At 41.4% G+C, this 27,656-nt stretch overlaps 1 protein-coding gene across 2 annotated transcripts in view; it reads right to left on the minus strand.

Annotated features, from left to right (window-relative positions):
- PIAS1 (protein inhibitor of activated STAT, 1) overlaps positions 1-27,252 on the minus strand; it is a 33,545-nt gene extending 6,293 nt beyond the window's left edge. For both annotated transcript variants that reach the window (XM_010009632.1, XM_010009633.1), the window contains exons 1-7: positions 26,809-27,252; positions 12,098-12,182; positions 11,444-11,491; positions 10,116-10,206; positions 9,747-9,881; positions 6,534-6,639; positions 5,004-5,077 (exon numbers count right to left, since the gene is read on the minus strand). In XM_010009632.1, the coding sequence (XP_010007934.1) occupies positions 5,004-5,077; positions 6,534-6,639; positions 9,747-9,881; positions 10,116-10,206; positions 11,444-11,491; positions 12,098-12,182; positions 26,809-27,250 (981 nt within the window). In that variant the 5' untranslated portion in view covers positions 27,251-27,252. The remainder of the gene's footprint in view (positions 1-5,003; positions 5,078-6,533; positions 6,640-9,746; positions 9,882-10,115; positions 10,207-11,443; positions 11,492-12,097; positions 12,183-26,808) is intronic.
- Between the last annotated feature and the right edge of the window lie 404 nt (positions 27,253-27,656).

Consider the following 27,656-nt stretch of genomic DNA (forward strand, 5'->3'; position numbering starts at 1 on the left):
GCAGTGTCCTGAATGAACCACAAAAGGAATTCTTCACCAGTATTTTAAAAGCTGACGAACGTGGGTCAGAGCTCTCCTATCCTCACATAGTTGGAGTCTGTATTCAAGCTGCTATCCATACCTCAGCCAGCAGGGCATCACCAGAACCACTTGTTTAACTTGACAGTCACAGAAGCAAGCACATAGAAAATGCATTTATGGATCATTTCCTGACCTGTTTCTCTAACCATCATTTTCACTCCTTTCTCCAAAGAACAGTCAGGAAGTGACTACTCACAAAACAATTCACACCTGCTAACTATTAAACCATTTTATACTCCTCCTGCTGTGATAAACACCACTGCTATGTATCAGTTGTGAGCCAACCTGAAATTTCACTGCCTTTTTCTTGTGTAAATACAAATAACTGACTATCTCCAACAATACCATCATACCTTTTCAACACTGCAAAGGGCCTGCAAATGATAGCGGAAGATAAGACAGGAGAAAATGAGTTCTAAAGTGCACTTTCAGATTGGGACCATCCTTCCTTCAAGTTTGTAGACAGGCTGGACAGTGAGGTTTTGCAAGTCAGCACAAAGCTTCCAGGAGTTTAATACCAAAGGCACAGCTGAGTGCTTAAGCTGAGCAGATAACATAGCAGTGCTTCACAGCGAAGGTGCTTAGGCTAAATTGTCCAACAGGAATATCTTTGGATTGGATAAATCAACGCTAACCTAGACCATAAAACACTATCATATGATTACACTGAATGTAAAATTGATTACAGTGAAAGGCATTTCATATTCATCTGAAATTAAAAAGCCTGCTCTCCTCAAACAAACCCCAAGCTGTTGTTCTTTCTGGCAAAGTGCTTATGCTGCAGTTTAGGAGGGGCTTTAACTGACCACACTAAAGGTAAAAAGTGGGAATGTCTAAACAAGACTTTTCCCACATTAAAACCCAACAAAACAATTACTTCTTAAGAACTATTTATACTGCATATTTAAAAGTTATGTATATTTGTCTAAAATATACTCAATGACTTCATTTGAAAACCTTCAGCCCATTTTAGCCATGGATAGTAGGAGGAACTGGTTTTAGCAGGGCTTAAGCAAGCACAGTGGCCACACATAGTGATTCTGAGCAATACAGGATGGGTGCCACAGGATGGCACTCAATCTCAGAATATCAGAAAACTAAAACCACATCAAGAACAAAGGCTCTACACACAGCCCATTACTTCCTCCATGATGCTTTTTTCTTTGCATCCCCCGTAAACAGAAATCCCTCCACCCCATTCCCAGCAAACTCAGCTACAACTCAGCTACACCAGTGGATCTGCCTTGTTTTGCTTCCCTGTGGCTCACAGTCACTGTCACAAAGCCCACCACCAGATGGGAGAGGAGCAGAGAACTCCCTGGGGAGCCGGCAGCAATGGTGGTGGTGAGCTCAGACTGCAGGAGGTGCTGTATGTGCCATGTGTTTGGCACCCCCTCCCCCAAAATCCATGACCAAGCACATTATTTCTACGCCATCATCAATCCCCAACAAAGCAAGGCCCCCTGATCCATATCTGTTAGGAATTCTTATCTCCCAGATGGTAGGTTAATGGCTCATTTGTCTTTTGGGCACACTAAGAGTCTCCTAGCTCAGCGAGGATCAAGAGTAAGGGTACTGGAGATAGAACCTGGATGCTTCTATGTGATGCAAAAGAAAACTAAGGAAGGTTGAAGACACATGCTGCAGGGAGAACATAATACCTGTCTACTGAGTAAAAAAGCAGCTTTAAACTAGAACATTTTCAAAAGCTTTTGGTATAAAACCTCTTAATTTCTAAGCAGCACTTGTATTTAACCGAAGCCATTCCACACATGGAATCAGCATACTCAGTGTTAACAAGAGGATGCCTTCTTTCCCATTTTTGGCACTGAACCTCTTGGATCAGCTCTGCCATGCTGGCCAAGCTGTGTCAGAACTGACAAAAGAAAAGGTCATAAAAGAAGGGATGCATCCCAACTTGTGAAAAACTGTGTTTCCCAACACCGTTACTGTTTTGATTCCTGCCTGTCGGCAGCCAAAGACACACTGCCTTCATTTCTTTTACAGCCATACAAAACACTGCTATCTGTTCATGCTAAAATATGCACCTAAACCAGGAGTTCAGGAATTGTAAACAAAGCTGCAAACCCTACAGGAACATACTGGATTTGGAATTTTTGTTCAGTTAAATATTTGATCCGGCTGCAAAGCCTGTGGATTTATTTATTTTCCTTTCAAAGGAAAACAAGAACATGAATTCAAGTGTCTTCCTGACATACAGCCTCAGCCCTGCCCATTTGCTGCTGTATCTCGGATGGATGCAGGCAGCAGTTAAGGACAGCTTTTGCAAATGTACTCCTCGGTCTGGGAGGGAGAGCAGGCCTCTGTGCTAAAAAAAGCTCAGCAGCAAAACAAAACACATTCAGAGGAAGCTGCCTCACTCGCGCTTTACTTTGAGGGCAAAAGAAAGGTTCTAAAGTCTAAAGCTTCCACCCCCAGATAGGCAATTTCATTTAGTTCAATGAAGTATACACACGAGAGAATCGCCCCCCTCACAAATGAGATGGGAGAACAGCACCTCCCATTAACAGAGCTGAAGATGCACCGTTCTGTCATTTTTGGTTCTGCTGCTGGAGACCAAATCAGTGTTTTCAGTGTGCACTTGCAAAGCATACACTCCGCATTCAAGCATTAGAAAGGAAGCACAAAAAATTTACCAAAAAATTCTCCCTGAGCCAGACACTTAGAAATGAGCAAGTAAAAATATGGGGGCTATAAGAGAATTACATTCAGACCCGAGGACAGTCTGAATCATCCTAATAACGTTTCTATTCATAGGACAGGCTGAAAGGTACAGGCTCTGACCAACGAGCTCTTGCAAGGATGCATTATTCTAAGAGCTACAGTGAAATCAGAAGCACTGAGTAAGGAACATGCTGGAAAAAATGTCAAGTGTGTAGGTTTTGTAGACAAATACACTCAAAATAATCTGCTATAGACTTTGTTTTGTATGTCTGTCAGAAGAAGTAGATTTCAAAGAGGAAATACTGATGAAGGTAGGACTTTGAAGAGCTACATCCTAACCTCTGATTCCTGTTTTGGTTTTACCCCTGGCAGGACTCTGAGAAAGCAAAATAGAATTTGACATCTTTAGGTATCAGCAAACAAAGTCCTTAAAGCAATGTTGTGGAGCATATTCCTGCTTCAACACTAACTCATCTGCATCACAGTCAGCAAGGGGAAAAAAAAAATGCATCTAAAAGCACTGCAGAAGAACTTTTAACAGTAATGGAGGCAACTGGGACAAACAGAAATGTGTCGGAACATTCCCATGGAATCATCTATAAAGCAAAGTAAGTGCCTCAAGTGGCAGTTCTGACAAATCAGGTGCAACTGAAATAAGAATCTGTAACTCCAGAAAACGCGTGAAGTTTAATTTAAAATAATGAATTAATACATAGGCACATCCAACAAACATTTAATTCCTACTAACAGATTGCTATTTTTGCCTGTATTGGAAACTCATTTTCAGTGGTAAAAACACTGTGCCTAAAGAATGACAAAAAACCCAGCAGGACTCTCTTGTGCTTTCTAGAACAACAAAGTACTTACAGCACAACAAGAATTCAGCTATAACAACTCAGCAAAATCAGCTGCCAGGTGTGGACCTGAAACACTCCAGTGCTCCACATCTGCAGCAGTTTTGATGTGACACATGAGTTTGTGGGTTTACAAGATTACAGGTTATGAGGTTCTAAGCTTACAGATGAAGATTTTATTTTGTAAATGCAATCCCTTTATCTTCCTCACATGAGTTTTATCTTCCTTATAAATGTGTTATTATTTAGTTAGCATCAATGTTGAAATGGAGATGGTTTTATGATTGAAGATTGTGAAAATACCACATTTAAAGATTTACAATAACCTAATGCATATATAAAAAGCAACCACAATGTCAAATATGCTTCTTCCGAAGCAAAGCTGATCTGTCTAAAAGGTTTATCTCTTCACACTGGGAGAGTTTAAAAACATATTAAATTACTTGAGAAATAAGCTTCAATTTTGCAAGAATAAAGTCAGTTTTCTTCTTAGATTTCAAAACTGAAAATTTCATGTCAAGCTTGACCAGATTGAACCAAACCAGGAAACAGATGTATCCTTCAAAAGAGGTTAAAAAGTTATACTGAAATAAAGATACTGTGTCAATCAGTACAGAGAGCAAGCATTCTGAAGGTGCATGGGACTTGAAGCAAGATCAAAAAAGCACACATAGTATTAATATTGTGAAGTTTACCAGTGATAACACAAACTCAGGTATAAACTACCACTTACCTCTGCACCTACTTGGTTAAAAAACTATTAGCAGGTCAAGATAAAGTACACCTCTGCCACTTCCAGATTCATTGGACCACAGAAACCCAGGTTGGAAGGGACTTCAAGGGTCACCTGCTCTAACTTTTAAGGTCCAACCTTCCATTCACTGGAACTGTATTCTCCCAATTCAAATTTGGAAGAAATTTTCTTTGACCAACCTCTAGGACACTGCTTCAGTTTTAATCTAACATTATTAAATACTCAAAGTGTACACATATATGTAATCAACTTCAGTTAAAAGATGCTCAGTTATTTAGATGCAGACACTGGCTGAAGAGCAATTTTCAATACTCAGATAATACTTTACCACTGAGAGTTGTAAGGTATCATAACCAAGGTCCCAAACTGCACACTCATATGATCTAGTGACAGATTTAAATGTATGCTTACATACCATTTTGAACAGCATTTCCAAGTTAATGGAATACTCATTTTCTCAGGGGGATATCACATGCTTAAGCACAGTGGCAGGTACCTTCCACACTGGATCCTCTCCCCACAAAGTTAACACACAGGTAAACACAAGGTAACCTCTCCTGAATACATGTCCCAGAGCAGCCACATTTTGATCAGAATCAGGTTTGAGGGAATACAAACCCAAAACTTACTGGACAAAGAAGAGAAACTCTTAAGCTTGTTGTTGCAATTTCACTGTCTGGATCTGCAGTCAGTTTCTCCTTAACTGTTATTGGAAAGAAGAAAAGGTTTATTCTGCAGTTGATTTGAAACACAAATTGGATGATAGAGAAATAAAACAAGTCTGAAACTTTCAGTTTGCCATATTCACTAAAAGCAAGCAGCGGTGACCATTGCTTCAGGCTCACACAATGAATACATAACCTAAGTAGTCTTTACTCTTCAGAAAAATCATAAATGACAAGATTTAAGAAAGTGAAAAGCAGAAAAGCTCATCTCACACCAAGATCCCTAAAAAATGTATTTATACAGAGATGTCTCTTTTCATATACATGCAACTTTGTGCTTGACAGTTATTTAAAATCTACCAAAAAGATGAGCCACATTGACTTGACTGTTAACTCCAGGCGCATTAAAAATGTGTTAGTAACTCCCACATGGATGAGCACCACTGGAAACCTCTGAAATACTCATCAAGCAACCCTATGATTTAAAATTGAAAAGCAAACTGAGAAATAGGCTATCAGAAGTACCCTGACAAAATTTGAGTTTTAAGTAACTGCAGTGAAATATTAACACTGCAGAAGTCTTTCATCTCAACCCATCCTCTATGTCTACTTAAAGACTGGTTTATGTGCAGTCATTTGCTACATGAACAAATCAGCTCCATGTTCCTCCTGCTCTATGAACTGGTCCTACACCCTCATTCACACCCTGTATACACAGGAAACTCTAGGGTTTTGTGCATATAAATCACCATCCCGCATTAGCACAAGCTAATGCCCCACACTATGTACCACTGGCTTTGTAACATTTACTAGTGGGCTATTCCTTCCCTTTTGGAGCAGGTCCTGTGCTGTGTACAACACACATTATTTGAGTCTTACAGAGCACGACCCTCGGCTGTCAGGTGTTGGTATTTTCACCCTCTCCCTAAAAAGAAACACGCAGCAGTGTTTGCTTGCATTTTTCTTACACAAAAACATGTACTAGTCAGAGACAACAATAAAGAACCAAACCTCACACTCAAATTTGGAGGGGGGATGGGAGGAGTATTGTGCTAGACACTCCCTAGGAGCCCCCTCTACAACATCATGCCAAAGGAACAATAACTGTCGATGGTGACTTTCCTCCAGCATGTCAGCATCAAGGTGCAGTATCAGGCATTTAGTACAGCTTTGCCTGAGGTACTGAATTACCAGTTAACTATATAAATACAGTTGTTCTCTTCTGAAGAAACAAAGCCAGTATGGCTGAACTGAAAGAGATTCTCTTGCATTTTTTCCCTTCACAGTGTCAACAGGGTTCCTGGCCTGGCTCCTAGTACAAACAAAAGCCTCTGAGTCTTTGAATTGGAACTGAATACAAAGAACACCACTATCAGATTCTCAAAACCCAGAGAACTGTAGGAAGTCCAAACCTCAGTTAGCACAGTCCTATTCCAAATCTCCTGTTACAAAAGCTATTTTTCTTTCTGAAACAAGTAGTACATCAGGACATACTTAATGCTCTAGAATGATCAGGGTTCCGTATTCCTTTTGCTCGCAACCTCTGCAGTAACACCGTAGAGGACAGCTGCTTTACCAGATAGACTGCCATGGAATAGTTCTAGAAAACAAAACAAAAGATCAAAGTAAGAATTGTTTTAAGCAAAAGACAGCTTGTAGTTCGTACAATGCTTATGCAATTTGTTATGTGATTACAGGGCACTGTGTTTTTAAAGCAGTTACAAGACTTTAAATGGCAAAGTTTTCAGACTAGAGAAAACCCCATTTTGCTTCAGAAAGTTCACAGGGCTGGAGTCTGAGAGATGCAACAATAGTGACTTCATGCTTCACTGAGATTAGATTGAGCTGCAAACTAAGCTATTAAACCAGCATTTAGGACATTTCTGGAAGTTTTACATTTAACTTGGGACATGCAGTTAATAGCCCATTCAAGAAGGGTATTTTTAAACCAGTAATGTTTGGTACTGCAGTTTTGGCAATACAATTAAGAGAAGCTGTCAAGTCAAATATGATCAAAACTTCTTTTTTATTTTAATAAAAGCTCGGTTTGTTTTCAAAATCAGCAGTGATGCCTCTTCAAAAGCAAAACATAGAAAGATTCATCATCTGCAGTACTCCCTACTCGGTCTGGAAGCATTCTTCAACCTTCTTTTTCTCATCTTCCTGCACTTACTGCCTATGAAATGCTGACCTCATTGACCACTGCCAAAGCTGAATAGAAGTAAGGCAGGTAAAGAGTTTGAGAGTTCAGTAGGCCAAGATGTACTCCAGTGAATCCAGCTTGAGCAGGCAAGAAAACACCACTCCCAGCTGCCTGTCCTTTCCCTCTGGAAAAGGTTTGGCTACTTCCCCCAATGCTCTCAACACAACAGACCATGCAAATGTTCCCTAACAGTGTCAGTAAAAAGCTCACTTGTGCCACTACAGAAGATAATTTGGCACACAAGCAGGTCAGATGCAGCCCCAACATGGACTCTGCCGGCTCCCCTGTATGCGGGTAAGGCTTCCCCCAGGGGATGAGCAGGAGGGCAGAGTCCTCCTCCTGGCATCACTGATGGATTCCAAACCAGAGTCTGAGATTTGTGAAGCTCTCATTTTTCTTGTAAGCTACTAACAACAGCAGGTAATAACTGTCTGTCTGAAAATGCGATCTTGTACTAAGCATTCATCAGCAACACCCCTCTCTGCCCCCACCCCCAAACCAGAAAGGACAAGATTTGTGTTCTCACATTAGGGTACATCAATTACTTTTTGATATAAACAATACTCACTAAACCTGTAGCTGCACTGATACTCTTTAAATTGACAAATGAAAGGCTTCCCCCAGCAACTGCCATGCATGTTCCCACTAACAAAAAAAACAAATCCATACAACTGTGACAACTACCATCCGTTATTTAGGATGCCACCCGAATCCAAAGCTGGGATTTCAGTAATCTATCTTACCATAAAACTATACAAATTGAACTAGCATCAGAAACACCCTATTTTAAATATTTTATTGTGACAATGACTGCTTCTCCCATCGTTAAAAACCACTACTGCTTTAACTTGCTCGCTTAATGCCTCAATTAGTATAGAAGTTAGAAAAATGCTAATTAACATTGTGAAATTATTTACCGACAGCTTGAATCTACAAAGCTAGGAACTCGCCCAAGGCAACTTGTACAGAAGGCTCTTGAAACAGATTGTGTAAAAATCACAATTATGACTTCAGGAAAGGTAGAGTACACCAGTTGAGACATGCAACTGGCTCTTAAGGGAAGGGGAGGAGGGGAATTCAAATGCTGTGCTAGACAGGCACATCCAAATAGAAAGTAATTCCTCACATTCAACTGTCAAGGTCTCAGACAATCGCTTTAGGAAGCGTTGCATCGCCTGAGTGGGGAAGTTCTGACTGGCATCTAATTCTCATCTAATATATCAGGAATTTGCCATTCTCTCCAGTTTTGTTTTGCAAGCTAGAAATTAGCCAATATGGGTTTTATAACTGGAATATCCATGAAGCCTGAAAAACTACCTAGTTCGCAAGAGACTGGCTTAGAGTCCACGCAGGCTTGTGACATGTCTTTTCCCTCTATCCTCACTGGTATTCCTTAAGCAAGAGTGCAGGCCTGTACTCAGAGCAACAGCCAGGATTCATCAACTTGCATGCAGGCACTTCTGCAACATAAACTAGAGCAGGTTCATTTTAAAAGGTTTATTTCTGATACCTGCAGTTCTCATCAGGTAAGAGAAGGCTTTTAAAGGAATCATTCATCCATCATTTATACTGAATCTGAATGGAGACTGTTTTACGCTCCACAAGAAATCCATCATGAAATACCACTGTGATGTTTTATAACTGGCTATTGTGCATGAATGGGCTGTAAGCATTTTTCCACACTGGTTCAGGAATCCTGGGCTTTGCACACTGATAAATTCTTGGGCAAGGTTTCATCTCAGGACAATTCTCAGGCCTTCTAAAACCAGGATGGTTGAAATGGCAAAGCCACTGTTTCAAGTACATGCTAGCTCTATAATGCACATCCAGCAGATTTTTTTGCCATCAGTGAAAGCAGTGCACTAATTCATGGACTAATTTATTGAAGTAACTTTTGCAGCATGTTCCAGATTTAATTAGTCCAGTGGAACATCAGCAATTTTATAATACCACTCCCAACATCCTCCCCACAGACACAATAAAGTTATAAAACCATGACTTTTAAAGTATTAAGTATAAGTTGTGAGAAGTGAAACGTAAAAAGGGCAAATTAAATCTCCTGGGCCCTGCTGACTCGCTGGGCTTTGTGTCCACATTTACAGTTAGAAAAGACCACCCTGTACTGAATGTCATGCACTAGTTACAAGTTGAAGCAAAGGTTTGTCAAGACCCTAAAATCAGGAAAGCCTTGTAGTGTGAAGTTAAACAAATAAGCAAAGAAAAGGTTTATGGGATGTCCTGACCTTACTATCTTCTGGGTGCTCAGAGAGGTGGGTGCAGGGTGAAGAGGGAGAGATCACACCAAAATATTTGAGGGCTACTGATCGAAGGGAGCATGTCATATCTGCCTAGCTTAAAGTAATACCGTCAAAAGGAAGAGTCTACTGCGAAACCATTAAGTATTTTCTGCACGATTAAATTTGCTTATCTTGCAAATCTTTCCAACAGATGCCAAAGCAGAAACTAATAAGCTTTAGGCAGCATGCTGCACCTGAGTTACTTACTCTTCCAATTTCTGCAGTCCATGAAACAACGATTGTGTTTGGTACCGTCGTAGACAACCTGACGAGTGAGGTAATGTTGATTGGTCGGCTGGGTCGCTTTGGTTCAACACCATTTTTGGTTGGTGGAAGATAGCCCTAGAAATCAAAGTATTTATCCCTTCAGTAAGAAACAAATTCAATACTGCTTTTGCCGCCTTCCCCTCTCACCACAACCCTGCGCCATTCAATAAAAGCTGGGTCTCACCTGAACCATGCTCCCTCTTCAATTTAAGAAGGGAGAGATATATCAGACTCTAAAGGGCTGATTTCTGACAGACATATCCTAATAATGCTATCCAAATGTATATATCAAAATAACACTTTACTTACTGGAAGGCTGCATGGTTTCCCATTTACTTTCACACACAGATTGGGTGGGAAGTGATCTTCTTGTGGACAACTGGTTTCTGATAAACAAAACCTAAAAGCAAAGAGGTTCCATCACCTTTCACTTCTAAATTGATTTAAAGATCATCTCTTTCTAAAAGGAATTTCTTTTCCTCTGAGTTATGAAAGCATGACAGATCTTGCTAAACACAGCTGTACAGATCATTAAGCAGGAAAGCCCCCCAAAATTACAGGTTTGGATTAAGATGGTTGTAGGTTCCTCCTCAAATTTCTTGAATTCCTCAGACTGACTCATTCAGATATGCAGGTTCCTGTTACACAAGACATATCATCCCAATTTCTTTCCTACTATTTCTCCAGCCTGACCTCTGGATAAAAGCCCAGTCTCTTCAACTCCCCCTCCTCCAGCTTCAGTAAACCAGGCAGCTGTTCAGCCACAGAATCAAATGTTATCCTCGTGCCTATGTCAAGCCTCTTACAAAAGTTCAGGCAGTTGTATTTATTTACTTAAGTTCAGGCTTATTTGCTGCTGGAACTAAAGTAAGACACACCCTTCCTTGTCCTACCAAATGTGTGTAGGCCAAGCTCACGGACAACAGGCATTTAAAGGACCAAAAAGAGCCTCTCAACTCCACTGGATTTCTTCCAGGGGACCTGCCCCATCCATGCAAATGTACCATCACATCAGGGTACAGCTACTGAAAACAGCTAACAGGCTGCTGCTCTCAAAGAGGGGGAGCTACCTTCTGTCCCTCTTTTCCCTCACGCCCTCCTTGTTGATCTCACCCCCACACCAAGCCAACTCAACCTGCTGATCAGCAGAAGGTATCCCAACAAGCAAGACCCAAAAGCAATCACTTTCTGACTAGCGAGTTACAGCTCACCGTGCAGGCATGACCAGGGGATGAAAGGCAAGACAAACATTTTTGACAGGACCAAGCTCTAAGTCAGCTGTGCTCACAGCCCTCTGTGGAATTACAGGATACATAGGATTTCATCAACTTACATTTGACGAAACCTCTAAAATAACCTACTGGTTAATCCCCAATAATCTAACATGTATGTATCTATAGGGTCATGCAGTGTTCTGACACTCCAGGTATCAGGCCACCAGCAACTTCAGGAAACCTCCATGTAACAGGGATGTGCAGCTAAGTCTTCCCTTTGCAAAGCAGCCAACAGGAAGCTTTTCTCAGGAAAACAACAGGATAAGACTCTTCTCCATAAAGGAAAGCCCGACCTGCTGGGTAGCAGAGATAGCTTATATTTTAAAACCAGCAGCATCAAGGACAGGCGATACAAGCACATACCTTAGCTGGACCTGTACGGTGAAGTCACATTTGGTCCCAGAAATATCCCTAGAAACAGCAGAACACGGGTTAAAACATACTGTTTGTGCAATGGGTTCATCAATATTTTCTCAGAATTGCTCTAAGTTCAATGAATTTAAACTACACTTTCTGGTATGTACAGTGGATACCACACTTCCCTCCTCCTGGTCAGTCAAACCATCACTCTCTAAGCACACTAAAAGAATCATTTTTTATTTTTCAAGGTAAATCAATCAATTACATTCTCATCTGTGCTCTGTAATTCCTTTTTGCTTTGTATGCTATAAGGAAAACTCTGATGGGCCACCAGGAAGTACCATCTTTATAGTGAATAAACATAGAACTTTAGATAGAGGATCTGACAAAGGGCTGCAGGAAGGAGAGTTCTGCATTTGTACAGCACTTAGTGCAAGAGAAACCTGCCCAGTACTCATTGGACAGTGGTGGTGTCTCCTTTCCTCTTCCTCACCATCAGCTTACATACAAAGGAGCAAAGAATGCCCGAGAAGAGCATTTTCTGAGGCCTGACACACACACCTGTGTTAAGATCCCGTTTCAAAATGAAAGACACAATAAACTAGCTCCTGGTTTAATGCATTTCTATTTACATGCCATATTACTGATCAGACTCACATTGAGCTGCTGATTTGCTGCACTTGCTGTGGCGTCAGTGCAAACGCAAAGCAGGTTTCTCGAAAGCGCTGGCTGTTATCTGAGGCTGGAAGAAAACAAGAGATCATCACTTTAAAAACACCAAATGGAGAATAATTAACAGAACATCTCCCTTCATTCAAGTGTCTACATACACACACGTTTTATAGCAAGCCCAGTAGCACCACACACATCTGTTTCTTGTAAGAATTTGAGAGCCAACAAGAAAATTGCCATTTCAACCCTCCTGTAAATAAAAACACAACAAACAAACTTTATATGCATAGAAAGTAGGCATTAAAAAGAGTGATACAGATAACTGCAAAGCTGAGACAAATCAGCTCCAGACTTTCTATCGGTCATGGTAACTTAATGCTAAATGTTCTTTGATACTAGATTAAAATACCCTTAGGAATTCTCATCCATCACTTTTCTTATTTCCTTTATCACACAAGATCATGGATTAGCCTGTGAAAGCAGAGAGTGACCGAGAAGTGCAACACATGGAGTTAAATGCACCAAATATTGAACATGCAAACAGCTCATGAGATACACAAGCATGAAATCTGGTTTTCGAGTCCTTCAGCTCTGTGCCATAGTGCTCTGTAACACACCAAGCACCTGCTGAAAATGAAAGTAATGTCAGATATCCCCCAAATAGAGCTTGAAACTAAATCACACCCCTTCCCCAGGGCTCAAACACCACAGCAGCACAGAACCACACACAGTGGCAATGAAAATGGCTCTTCTGAAAAACAAAATTACATTTAAAGGAAGAAGCATCTCCCCAGAGAACAGTTCACCATGTTCATCAACACATGTAGTAAAGCTGTGAGAAGCTTGCCATTCCATTCCTTTATTCCCAATAATGTGATAAGGTTATGAATAGCTATATTGTGTATTAAACACTGGATAAATTCATCATTTTTTGTTTTACTATAATACACTTCCTGACTCATCCCTGAGTGACAGATGAGTGACTACTTCGGGGTGATACTTCAGAGACTTTGTTAAAAACAGCAGGTGGTAGGTTGGAACCAACAATAGAATAGACACTGACTTCATATAAATATTAACAGCAGCAATCTCACCAAATTACATTTATATCTTTCTCGTATGACAATGCTTCAATATCTGTACATTTTATTACACTATGTGCAACAACCACACGCAGTTCATTATCAGTTGCTCAAAAGCCAGATGAGCAGAGAGATAACAGACCAAACAGCACCCTCAGAAAATACCAAGAACGGTAAATTTCTTTAAAAGCCTTAAGTCATATAAATTCTTATATTTTACATGCATGTATTTCCTTTTTCCCCTATAAGTTGCACTGTAATGTCCAAAGCAGCATCTGGGCTGAGGTGCAGCCTCATGTTAATGTTCAGTCAGATGCTCATGGCTACAGTATCCTGCATCTATTTTTCCTTTAATACATTTTCATTTCTTCAGGTGAGAACCAGGCTGAGCCTCAGACAACAGCCACTCGTGGTACCACAGTGCAGGGATTTGCAGGAAATATAAACACAATGTATACAATTAACAATGAAAATCTATAACAATATTTGCCTTCAATACCATTTTGTACCTATTTTTAGTTATAAATGAAAGGATCAGAACTATATACTGTAGTCAAGAACAGAATTAGCGAAGTCAATGCACTGCAGACCAGAGAACTGAATGAATTCAAGTTATTACTTCATATTTTTACAGGGTTAAATGTGGCCTTAATCTCTTGTGTTTATTCTCCTCCCATGTATTGTTTCTTTACCCTGGAAATTGACACCTTTGGCTTTATTAGAAACGTTCTGGAAGGTCTTTGTGAACTTTTGTTGTGAACTCCAACACCTTTAATTAAAGGACAAAGCTGCTGAACATTTACTTTCATTTAAAACAATTATCTAAAGATGCTAAACAACAGTTACCAAAAAAAAAAGGCCTAAACCCACATTTCCCAAGCAATCTTTTCCCTGCTTTTCCCAAGCAACCTTCCAACTGCTCATCTTTTTGCTTGCCTTGGTTTTGCAGCATCCCCAATTTAAAGAATCAAGCAGGTGATACAGGCAACAAACAGCACGAAAACTGGCACAGTTGCCATCACAGAAACACAGCGGGATGACTGGCACGACTGGAGTTTTCCTCTGTTTGTTACTGGCTGGTATTAATACAAAATGTATTTTTGTTATACAGTGATGTGTGATCTTGAAAAGTGGGGGTCGAACGTCTAGATTCAGTTTCGTCATGCTTTTGCATGATTTATACATTCAAATGGCAGAAAATTCAGAAGCACATTCTTCAGTGCTGACATGGGAGCTTTTTAATTCCTGTTTTCTTCAGGAGCTGTGGCTGTAGCACATTTATAAGGCAGTAAATAGCCTCTGCTTGAATCCAAATTTTTTCAACAGAAATAGCCACTTCGAACTCGTAGCCATTAAAATACCCGAGAAACATAAGCATTACCAGGAACTGCAGTGTGCACATGGCAGTTAACAAAGTCACTCTGAACTAGAATCCACCTAAAATGAAAAAGGAGAGGAGGGAGGTGCTGGAGCTGGGGGAGGCTGGTTGGCTTTAACACTGTCAGTTTAGACTAAGAACAAAAAGGCCTCCAACATTTCCTCTTACCTGGCTACTAATTTCATAGAATCACAGACTGGTTTGGATTGAAGGGACCTTAAAGCTCCTCCAGCTCCAACCCCTGCCACAGGCAGGGACACCTTCCACTAGAGCAGGTTGCTCCAAGCCCCTGTGTCCAACCTGGCCTTGAACACTGCCAGGGATGGGGCAGCCACAGCTTCTCTGGGCACCCTGTGCCAGCGCCTCAGCACCCTCACAGGGAAGAACTTCTTCTTAATATCTAATCCAAATCTACCCTGTTCCAGTTTAAAACTATTCCCCCTTGTCCTATCATTACATGCCCTTGTAAAAAGCCCCTCTCCAATATGCGCTCTCCAGTATCCCTTTCTCTTCGTATGCACTCATCCTAACAACTGTAAGCCAAAGTCTATAAGCTGATAGATCAATGGTCCCCAGTGATGGGAGATGTTCATCACAAGCTGCTTGATGTTTTCTTAGCTGTAAATCAGCATTAATATACACATGCCATGTTTCCAATACATTGCTTTTGTGTACAAGCAATCATTGTGATTACCATGGGAGCATGGCCAAATTGCAAAGAAGGAAGAAACAACTTGTTAATTAGGAGAAGATGATCCAAAAGCCAATCAAAATATTTCAAAACTCTTGACAGATCGAGCAGTACAGACAGATGAAGACAGACAAGAAGTTACCTTACTCTAAACTATGGTCAGACTCTTCAACTAGCTTTAGGATACAGCTATAACCCCTGGACGTGTAGCTACCAACCAGGAAAAGCAAATTTAATCACCAATTGCCCAGTTCAGTGTGCGCTACCACATGTAAGTCTAACCTTTAGGAACAGGCACATTTCAGGCCATTATAAAGATATAATTTTAATCTTTACATTCAGATCGGTATTAAGAACTGGCAAGAACAAACTATGCAAACAACTAACAGAATCAGTTTAAGAGAGACACAAAATGACTTGTAAAAGAGGCCAGGAACGACAGTGAAAATGCTAGGCTATCGCATTGGAAAGCACAGTTAAGTTTTACAAGGGCTGCGGTGGTTAAAAGCATTACTTCCATTTTCCCCGCTCTCAGTTGAATCCCACTGTTGCCACTCTACCACCAACACACCGGGACGTCCTCCCACCACCCGTGGCAGGGAACCCACTCCACAACAGTGTTGAAAGCCAGGTTGCCGAAAGGAAGGGAGGGCAAAATACACTTCCCGTTGCAAAAGCATGGGGAGTTAATTCAGTTAAACATGGCAAGGAAAAGTCAACAGCTTCATAAAGACTCTTTTGCCACACTTGAAAACCAACTGCCTGTTGATTTTGCTGCCTCACATGCTAAAACCAAGGCTGTGAAGGAGTTTGTCATGGGGACCATGGGGGACACAAAAGAGGCAGGTTAGGGAGGAAGACCTTGTTTGTGCCTCTGAGGCTTGCCTAGGAGGAAGGGGAAATGCAGCAAACAAAGCCAAAAGCATCCTCTAGAAGGGAGATGAAATATGTTTTTTCTTTGTGGTTTTCTCTAATCCACTCCCATATGTTTTTGTTCAATCTTTTCATACCCGTATCTATTCTTCTTAGATCTACTTATCCTACAAACAATGCACAGAAATTTCAACAAAACAGGTTATTTAGCAGCTTCATTATTAAATACTAAGCTTATCTAAAACTATACAAACTCCTCTACTAAAGACTTTAGATTTCTTAAGGAAGAGACATTGGAAATCTGGAATTTGAGTGTAGAAAAGCTAACAGATTTCTATTAGTTCATCTGGCGTATCTGCTGTGTTTAACACCACCAAACAGATCCTGGCAAGTCAAGCACATCATCTACTTTCAAAGTTCTGGAGTATGATTAAAACCAGAAATATGCAAATACAGAGTTTTCTACAAGAAAATCATTCTGATGGCAACCAACGCCCTGCAAACAACTATTATTTAACAAAAGGAAGGCAAAAATAGATCTCCAGTTGAAAACTGCACAGATTAAAATAGATTTTCTAATCTAATAAAGCTGGAATCTAGCCAAGAGAACAAGAGTTAATATGAACCTTCTTAAAGTTGCCAGGAATGGGTTTGGGGTTTTTTTTTTCTATCTATGAATTATTAAGTTTTATAACCTCTTCTTTAGCACTCTGTGAATGGTACAGAGCTTGGAGGGTTAGTCAGGAGTGGTTCACAGGCCACGTCTCCTTTGCAACCTCAAAAAGGAGGTACAGTGAACAAATGTCTAATGGACTTTTTTAATTTACATATAAAGAACCAGGACAGAGTAATTGAAGAATAAATGCCACAAATCACAAGCATCACTTTACCTGGCTGCTAAAAACCTACCTGAATAATTCAGAAATCTGAAAGGGCAGGTTTTGAAAGTATAATAAAAAGCTTTTCAAGCAGACCTGGGTAATTAAATGCATGTCAACAAGGAGAGTTTCAGATAAAGCCTATAAAATCCACTACTCATCTTACCAGAATCACACTGGTTTTGAGGGGGTGCTGGAGGGGGGTGGACAAATGGGAGCATTTGCTGCTTCTTCATTCATCCAGTTTAAAGCCAGGAAAGGCAATGAACAAAATCCACATTTCCTTGTAAACACGTACATACACTCATTAAGGACCAGCACAAGCTCGGGTCTGTTGTCTTGCAGGGCCCCGACATTAGGACAACACACTCTAAAAAGCCTAAACCATTGCAGAAACATTACACAGCAGTTTCTTCTTCACAGCTATTTTTTTTACCAATTCACTATCACCACGGTTTCCTGAATTATTCCATGCTTACCTCACTCAAGCAATGATCCAAACAGCATATGGGATTGGTATACATTAAGTGAGAGTGGCCCAATTATGCTGTGCTGGTTGTATATTCTGTTAAGACATTGCACATGAGTAATGAATTTTCCAAATTTCAGCAAAACCTATTTTAATACATGACCGTAGCATTCACTGGACCTAAGCACTTAAAATTCTATATGAATGTGTATATGAATTCTACACATATGTGCGTATATAGACAATGAATTTAAGTAATAATGATGCAGGGAAAAAACCCACCATTTCCTACCAATTTTCTTCTTTATTTTGGAAAACCCTACAGAGCTGGAGTGAAAAAAGAGCCCAGCTTGAGTGGCTGCATTTTCTACAGCTCTAAAAATATTCTGTTCCACCTCACCAGTACCCAGGGCTAAAAATAGCCACACAATCTTTCTGCGGTAAAATACCTCTTGCTGCCTTGAGAAAAAGCCACTCTCTAAAGTTTCCATTCAACAACAGATACCTTCAAATCTTTAATGAATCTCATGTTATCACGTCATCGAGGTGGTGATGCTTCCAAATGCAACTGCAGCTGACCACCATCCTGCCAATATACAAGATAATCTTTTCCATCGATCATCACCAAGTGCAGCTTATTAAATAGCGAAGGGAATAAATTACCTTCTAATACAGAAAGATCCTTGGACTAAAATTAAACTTGCACTTTACATGGCAGTAATTACCTAAGTTCAGGCCATGAGAAAAGCTATCATTGAACTGGCCTATTACCAATGATTTCCAATAATAGCATGTTTATTTCCGAAGGCAAAAATAGTTATGTTAAGTAAGAGTATCAGGGCTATAGCAGATTTTTGCTCCATGCTGTAAGATAAACAGGAGATGTCTAACCAGTTATTCACTAACCTAACACAGAACGTAATTTGATAAGTTAAATTTGTCCAAAATTAGCCAGCAAAAACTAAGCATTGTAGAAGTTGTCAGCCCAAAGCATCAATAACTCTGCTTATCTTCCCCAGATAGGTAAGATGCCTCACACTGCTGCAGCACAGACGTTCTGCTTTTTCTCTTAAACAACAGAAGGCATTGTATCAATTTATGTTCAGTCCTCTTTCAAATAGCACTGCTGAAAATTTAACACATTGCCTCCAAGCTAGACCAAAATTACTGCATGTAGATTAAGGCACAGAAAATGTTTACCTTTTGAAAAGGTAAAATTCAGACAGGCTTTGAATTATGTCCAATTGCAGCAGAAGCCAGGAAATCCGTAACACAATAACACACATACCTAGCTCCTCATAATGTAGTTTGTTCAAAACCTCTAGCATCAATCCTGGACAAGGCTCATTTATACAACTGCTTTTGGAGATGAGATCAACTGTCTGTGTCCACTATGGTGTAATAACGGTACAGAAGCAGAAACCAAGCAGCGAGATGGAGGGGAAATGAGAGGATACACCTTAATGGGGGGATCTAAACATTTCAGGATGCATCATCAGCCCTGTTAAAGGCACCACAACTTATGAAGTTCCTGGGTAACGCAGGTGTTTATACATAAACACTTCCTATTAACCACAACCTCTGAGCACCAAGCCCCTGTCATCCTCTGCAATCAAGCAGCGGTACCTTTGAAACTACTACCCACCATATCCCCAGTGGCCTGCTACCCATTAGATGCACTTGTAGTGGGCAGTATCAGGTCAGTCCCTCCTCAGAGCCCCCCTGGAAGACAGGAAAAGCCTCTTGGTAATGGCTAAAGCCCCATCAGACAAGGCCAAAGCTGGACTCTACACTTTGAGCATCTCAGAGGAAGGCCTGCAGAAGCGGTCGGTGGGCTTTGGGAAGCTCACTAGCACCGAGCTCAGGTCCAGCACCAAGAGATCCCAAATCCCCATTTCTGTTTCATCACTTGCCTGCTATGACACCTTGGCCATTTCAGTTCATTTCAATCGTTTATCACAATGGATATTGCATGACTTTTAACATTTCAAAGCACTTCAAAACTACTTGAAGGAAGCATTGTAGTAAACATACAAATCATTCTTTTCCTTGACAGCAGCAACTAGCTCTTAACACACTTCCCTGGGTTACACTGCACTACACTCCCGCTGCATCGCTGTGAAGTGATCGTGCCACATTCTTCACCTTAAAAGAGATGAAAAATGGAACTCAGGTTCTGGTCAGTCTGCTGCATTTATCACTTGAGATCTTTTTTAGGTTCTGTTCAACTTCAGCATTACAGTTAATACTCAGAAGGAACAGGCAGAGCTAAACTGGGGGTGGGAAAAGCTGGAAGAAAAGAGACGTGAAGGAGCTTATTTGAAAGAGTGCCTAAATATATACATGAAAATAGCCTGGAAATACTCCAAGGGCTACAATTAATTCATAAATATTACATATTTTATAACTCTCTATGATCCACTGTATAAACAGAATAGATCAGATGGAAACTCTGTGCAATTGGACAGACATTTAGGTTTGGATTATTTTTTTTGATCAGTCATGTATAACAGCGTTTCTGAGCAATGAGGATTTCTGAAGACCTTCAGTAAGCATTAAGGGACAATTTCATGTTGACCTTCCATGCAAGAACACTCTGTCCTCCCAACCTACCTCTGAGTATATATCCACCTACTCCAGCACATCTCTTCCACCATTTTGCCAGAGGGAAGGAACATCACTGGATTCTCCGTACTCAAGTCACTTCATCTCTTTAGGCACCTAAATGTATGTCTCAGAACATAACTGCTGCCATTCAGGCTTGAAAATTTTAGCTTCTTTTCCTAAGAGCACTGGCAGCAGTTAAACACTTCACATGAGTGGTACTAAGAGCTGGCACTGCCACATCCTTGCACAGGGTCTCTGCTTCTAGCATGTTTTTACCCTCAACAAGAAAGTAGCAAGTTCCACAAGGCTAACAGGAAGGGTAAAAAAATAAGTTTAAAGTTCATGGTTAGGTAACAGAGGCCCTAGTAAGCTCTCTGCCGGGCTTAGCGCACCCCGTATCAATCTTTATCTAAAAGCCATCATAAAGGGAGATAAAAGCATCTCTAAAAGACTCCGAGCTACTGAAGATTTCCAAGTCCCAGCAGCATTTCCAACAGCTACTAAATGATCTCAACATCTTGGGTTGTAAAAATACATATTGCCATAGCAGAGCTTCCTCTCTCACAGTATGTGGGCACCACTGCTAGGCCTCAAGCTCTCCAAGCACTCCACAGGGGACACCATGCCAAGCTTAGGTTGGTTCACTGATTATTACGGATTACTCACATGCTTTGAGACAACCACGTGGTTTGCTGTAATTCCTTCTACTAAAAGCTTTAATTAGAATCATAGAATACCCTGAGTTGGAAGGGACCCACGAGGATCACTGAGCCCAACTGCTTATCAAAGTATCAGTTATCAAAAAAGATACCCTAATTTGATCATGGAAAGCAAAGTGGCTTCCTGGATCCATTCACATCAGAGCAGCGGTGTCTGAAAACATCCATATCCTGTAAGGTCCTGGAATTTGGGTGATCTCAGTTCTACGCATGAGGAGATTGAGCAATCAGCTAAAGAAAGCAATAATAAATTATACTCCTCTCCTTGCAGCACAAAAGCTACCCAGTTGGTTAAAGCTCTCTCAAAAGAAACAAGACTTTAGACTATGGAAAGATTCCCTATACATGAACTTGAGGCACACCACATGCAAATACAAGCTGAAGCCAAAATAAAGAAACTTAAGTGCACTGTAATTCTAGTTGAGCTGCAGCACATGAACAAGACAGAGCTAATATTTCAGCTGCTTCTTGCACAATTAGAAGCTGTAGAGCCGGAAGTCAGAAAGCTCAAGCCCACATTGAGAATATAGTGTTTTGTTGAACTTCCTCCCACAAAGTACATTTAGAAAAATAATAAACACAGAAGACAGTAAAAGCGTGACTTTCATCTAAACCGTGATACTGATTGCACAGAGCAGCAGATCAGCCTGCTGATATATGGAAGGGAGAAGCACTTGCCAAACAAAACCTTTCTAGTTTCCAACCTCGATTTCTAAGTGAATTGTTTAATTGTTCAACAGCTGCACCTTGAACTACAGTCACCCTAAAGATTTTAGGCAGATCACTTGCAAGCACTGTCTTCAAGAAGGCAGCATGTCCAAGTAGCCATGATCAATCACAGACAAAAAGACTCTCAAGGTAAATGCAAGTCAGAAGCACAAACACTGGTTTTAAGCACTTAATTCTTGAGGGCGGGCATCGGGTGAAATTCTGCTTCTTGAAATCCTGCTAAGATTAAGAAATTAAAGTAAGACCTAACCAAATCAATACAAGCCTCAGAAGAGCCATCAGAAGCTCCTTTCACTTGATGGAGCCTGTCTGGCAGCACACTTTCTATAAAAGTAATACTCTTGCCTCCCCAAAACACCTGATGTTTGAGGCTGAGGCTTTCTCCTGGTTCCGGCTGGGATAGAGTTAAAAAAACATCCCGATTTCCATGGCTCAGACATGAGTTTTAATGTTGTTTTCCATATCACTTAAGCCTGAAGCACAGCAAATAAATTCTATGATGATCATGTGTATGCCATTTGGACAGCTTTTAGAAGAGCAGCATAGCCCACAGCCTCTTTAATCCTTTAAACTGAAAAGGTTAATTTCCCCTTACAGGTAAGTAAAGACCCATAACCTAGTTAAAATGGTTTTTGGAACAACTACACAGCTAAAGCAATTAGGAATGACATGTGCTGTAACAAGAAGTATTTTTACCATGTTGTTTAACTAATGTCCCTTCTATATTCATTTGGCAAAATTTTGGTACTTGTTACTCATCTCACAGCAAACACATTTCACCACACACAAGATCTTATCTGTGTGGTACAAGTCACTCTTAGAAAATCGGCCCTATGCTTAAAAAGCAACCAAACAGCAGTGTTTGTTTGTGCATGGAGGGCTGAAAATAGGGGAAAATTAAGTGAAACTGCAGCTTTGCTGAAGAAACTAACCACCAAAATACTCCTTAATTATTTAAAGGAGGTCCTAGTCAAAAAACAACAGAGGAGTCAGTAATAAGGCAACTTTCATATATTCCATCAAGGCCAATTGGATAGCTTTTCCTCCAAAATAGAGAGTCGTCATAGAATCATGGAATGGTTGGGGTTGGAAGGGACCTTAAAGCTCCTCCAGTTCCAACCCCTGCCCCAGGCAGGGACACCTTCCACTAGAGCAGGTTGCTCCAAGCCCCTGTGTCCAACCTGGCCTTGAACACTGCCAGGGATGGGGCAGCCACAGCTTCTCTGGGCACCCTGTGCCAGCGCCTCAGCACCCTCACAGGGAAGAGCTTCTGCCCAAGAGCTCATCTCAATCTCCCCTCTGGCAGGTTAAAGCCATTCCCCTGTCCTGTCACTTCAAATCGTGGTTAACCATGGGGCAGAGAGCTCAGACTTCTCAGTAACACTGCAAAAGCTCAGTGCAGACTCATCCACCAACATACATTTCAGGAGACAGAGCTTTCCCAGCTGGCTTCTACACAAAAACATCCAATAGAGATGCTTTCTCAATTTTGCAATGAGGATGACTAATAAAATATGGATCAAATTCACAGCTCTACTGAACATGGACAGATATCTCCTGTCTTAGATAAACAAACCCACTGACAGAGTCCTTGGGAGTAAGGAAAACTCTGTCACTCCCCAGCAGCACAGCCGGCAGAACCACAATTGTCAGTATTAGCCACACAACTCTGCAAGAGCTACGCAGGACTCCTGCACTTGAAACACTCGGAAGGAAGCAAGAGACTCTGCAATGTGAGCAGAGTAACAGCAGGAGAAGAGTCCCACAGCCAGCAGGACCCAGCTGCTATTTTCAGTTCTTCAAACAAGAGCAGGTTGAGGTAGCACAGGCTGCGTTTACGAGTTCAACTAGCTGGGCAAGTCTGCTCTTCTGAAAGCTTCCTACTCACTGCTGCAAGTTGTACGGGCTGCTGTAAGACAGAGAAAGTTATACAGGTTAGCCAAGGGCCTTCTAACATTTGCTTGTCACTCGTGCTTTAGCCAGCCACGTTCAAGTCGAGCTCCTCAGAGGCTGGTGGTGAGGAAGGCACAGATGGACACAGCACTGCACTTCCCCCTTGCCATGAATCCAGCGCGTCGATTTTAATCACAGTTCAGAGCTACATTCTGAGGAAGCAAGTGTAAGAAGGTAACATCCATTTCCTCCTTTTGTTCTTGACATTAAAAATAATAGTTAGCTGGTTTAATTTCCTTATCTGTTATTCACATTAGCTTGTGTACTACCCATCTACGGGAACTATGTGGGTACAAAATGCATGTTCAAGTGCCCTGCTGTGCAACTCCCTTCCCCAAGGCTTTGTCAAATCATTGCTTTTCAAATTAATAACCTCTTCTCAATGGGATAGAAGACTACTGTAGCAAACCTCCCAAGCAATTCCACCTTGACCTGAGAAAGACCAGGGAGAATCACATCCAAAGATGTGCCACTCAATGACTATCAGGTCATCAGATTGCTCCTGCGGTGGAGGGAAACAGTAAATTCAGAAGTTTCTTATCCCTACTGTCTGAGGAATCTGATGGGAAAATGCAAGCAGGAGATGCTGAAATGCTGGCCAAGGAGAAGCTCAGAGTGTTTGTAATATGTATCTGCCATTCAAAAACAAAGCCAGGGAGCACAGAAATCTGACATTTGAGGAAACAAACCCATACTGTTTGCAGCAGTGAGAAGGATGCCCAAACCATTGGGGTGGGTATTCAACAATTCATTTAAAGCCTTGTTACTTAGACTATGAATAACCATTTCAATGGAGAAAATGAACACAACACTGCTCCATACTTGCATTTAAACTGCTAAGCTGTATGCACCATTGCCCCAAGTTGTTTTGAAAGCGTACAAAGCTGCATATCATTGCTTATGAATCCAACAGGTTTTTTCATTTCCATACATGTATTTATTACTCTGAAATGCCTTCATGACATTTACAGTTAGCAATTTTACGATCTGTAGCAACATTACTTTCCAAAACAAAAGGAAAACCAATCATTCCACAAGGCCAAGTACAAGGTCCTGCATCTGGGTCAGGACAACCCCCAGCAAACACAGCTGAGCAGACAATGGATTAAGAGCAGCCCTGAGAAGAACGACTTGGGGGTGTTGGTAGATGAGAAGTTCACCGTGACCTGGCTTCAGTGTGTGCTTGAGCCCAGAACCCCTCCATGTGCTGGGCTGCACCCCCAGAGCATGAGCAGCAGGTCAGGGAGGGGACTGTCCCCCTCTGCTGTGCTCTGGGGAGACCCCCCCTGCAGTCCTGATCCAGCTATGGGGCAACAGCACAAGAGGGATGTGGAGCTGCTGGAGCGAGGCCAGAGGAGGCCCCGGAGCTGCTGCGAGGGCTGGAGCAGCTCTGCTCTGGAGCCAGGCTGAGAGAGCTGGGCTGGGGCAGCTGGAGAAGAGAAGGCTCCTGAAGGGCACACCTTAGAGCAGCTCCAGTGCCTAAAGGGGCTCCAGGAAACCTGGAAAGGGGCTTTGGACAAGGGCCTGTAGGGACAGAACAAGGGGAATGGCTTTAATCTGCCACAGGGGAGATTGAGATGAGCTCTTGGGCAGAAGCTCTTCCCTGTGAGGGTGCTGAGGCACTGGCACAGGGTGCCCAGAGAAGCTGTGGCTGCCCCATCCCTGGCAGTGTTCAAGGCCAGGTTGGACACAGGGGCTTGGAGCAACCTGCTCTACTGGAAGTTGTCCCTGTCCATGGCAGGGGTTGGAGCTGGATGAGCTCTAAGGTCGCTTCAACCCAAACCATTCTAGGATTCTACATCTACAAACAGATTCACAAGTAAAACAAAACTTCCAACACACCCTTCAGTTAAATGAAATCACAGAGCTTGCACAAAAAGGTATCTGGTTGGAGTTTTAACCACTTCCACTTTCTTACTCTGACACTCTGCGTCCACAAAGGGGAAAAAATATCCTATTGTATATAAACTCCTCAAGCAATAACACATGACAGAGAGTGAATCATGATCTCTTCAATTTGGGGCCAGCTTGTTAGACATGGAGCTGACAGCAAAGTGTTCTCACTACATCTAGGAATAAATACATACCATAATTCCTGCATTGGAATGTCTTAGTGAAATTATAGCTTTATTTTTAAGGATTTATAACCTAAAAGTGATGAAACACATACTGAGTTCCTCATTATCCTTACAAACCAGCATTGCCTGGAATGCTTACTGATCAATTAAGCTTTAGATTAATGCTAACCAGACCCAGTATAGCTCTTAAAAGAATACCTGCATCAGAAGATGAGATTATCAAAAACTATCTGGTTTTCCCCCTCACTGTTTCAGTTGTAGCAGCTAAAACACAAAAAAATACATAAACAACTGTGCATATCAGAAATCTGGAGACCACCATCACCACACACATATCAGGCCTCCTACACTCGAGAGCTGTTCAGACTGTGAGTGTGAAGTACCTGCTCATTTTTGTTTACAAGGGATTTCTTCTGCAAAGGACATTTTTTTCCACTCACCCACCATCTCCCTGGATCTACTCTCACAAAGCTCTTCCTCCCACCAGCTATTCTCACTGTGAATCTCTTCCAGGGTTTCAAGACAGCAGAAGGTTCCAACATGCAAGCAGCCCCTCCACAAACCCACAGGACTATTGTACTGAAGCCATTTTTAAGGGTATTAAAAGTTAACCACGTTGTTAAGTGCTGTGTGAAGTCAGTGCCAGAAAGAAATCACACATAGTTATATAATGCTCTATAAGCATCAGATTATTCTCAGCAGCCACACGAGTGATTTAGACCTTAATACAAAAGACAGCTTAAAGAAAAGTAGCCACAATGGCAAAAGAACCACAAGTCTTCCTGAACTCAGGTGTTTGGGCTGCAATGGATCACAGTGAACATCCAGCCTCGCAGACTCTTCCCCAGCAGAAATGAGAAGATTCTGTGGGCTTGATGAATTTGGGAATATTTTTGTTTGTTTTTTCAATAATTAAAGTGTATGGTTTATAAGAACTCCTGAAAGCAGACAGGGTTTTTCTGTTTTGTAGGGGTTAGTTTGTTTCTTGTCAAACTCACCCCTTACCCATAACGGATCTTTGAACCATATTTAGTGGCTCAGCTAAAGCAACTAATGAGTGTTACGTAAGATGTCTCTCCATGTAGAACAATCTGTTCCAAAAGTTACCAAAAATAGCAATTCTCTAAACACTGGTGTGATGCAATATTTAACCAGTTACTGCATTAGCAGCTGAATCCATCCCTGACTAGTTAAAAAAAATGAAGACTTGAGATCTTATTTTAACATTTGCAACCTTACCTAGGCTGGTAGGCTTTATCAGCTCATCCAACAAGTCATAAAAAGGTAGTTTTTGAAGTTTGATGTCGGGGTGGACAGGGTGGAGCGCAGATGTGAGATGAGGGAGTTCCAGTTCATGTTTAGGTCCCAGAAGCGACACGGGAAGCAATGGTGAGGTGGCAGGGTGGCCGTCGTAACCGAGCTGTGGAATGGTAGACGGAGACAAAGCTGCTGGCATGGAGCTCGAGTGGACGCTGGGGATGGATAAGTCTGCAGGAGTCATGATTTTCTGAGGGAACCTTCGCCTATAGAGTTCTTTGATTTTCATTTGTACAGCAGGACTGCAGCCAGCCTTTAACAAATGCAGTGCTTTTGTGAGGAGTTCGTGTTTCCGTCCGTGCTTGTTCCTCCCCGCGTAACCCAGAAGTACTTGCAGCTCAGACACTCTAAGGCTCATAACCATTTGCTTAAAAGAAACAAAACAGGAAAAAATTAGTATTCAAGTTACAGCATCTTAAACACTGACATTAGAATGTGGCTTAATCCCATCAAGCATACAGGTTTTAAATGCATGCTGCTCTTCCCCCACTGATAATGTGAAATATAATGCAAACCATACTTGTTCACAGATGTATCTACTCAGAAAGTCTGTAATGAGCAACTTTTAAAGGGGTTTCCATTTGCCATACACAATTCAGGACAGCAGAAGAGAAAAGTACAAGTTGCCAGTACACAATAAAGCTTGTAAATGTAATTATTTTCTAATCCCTGTTCTGATGGCATCTATAATGTTAACAGGTTTTTTACATTGACAATATCCAAGTCTCCAGTACTTGCAGCTAAAGTTGTGCCAGTCCTTAACTCTGGAA

Source organism: Nestor notabilis, unplaced genomic scaffold, assembly GCF_000696875.1.
Source record: "Nestor notabilis isolate BGI_N333 unplaced genomic scaffold, ASM69687v1 scaffold20262, whole genome shotgun sequence".
In the NCBI taxonomy this organism is placed as follows: Eukaryota; Metazoa; Chordata; class Aves; order Psittaciformes; family Psittacidae; genus Nestor; species Nestor notabilis.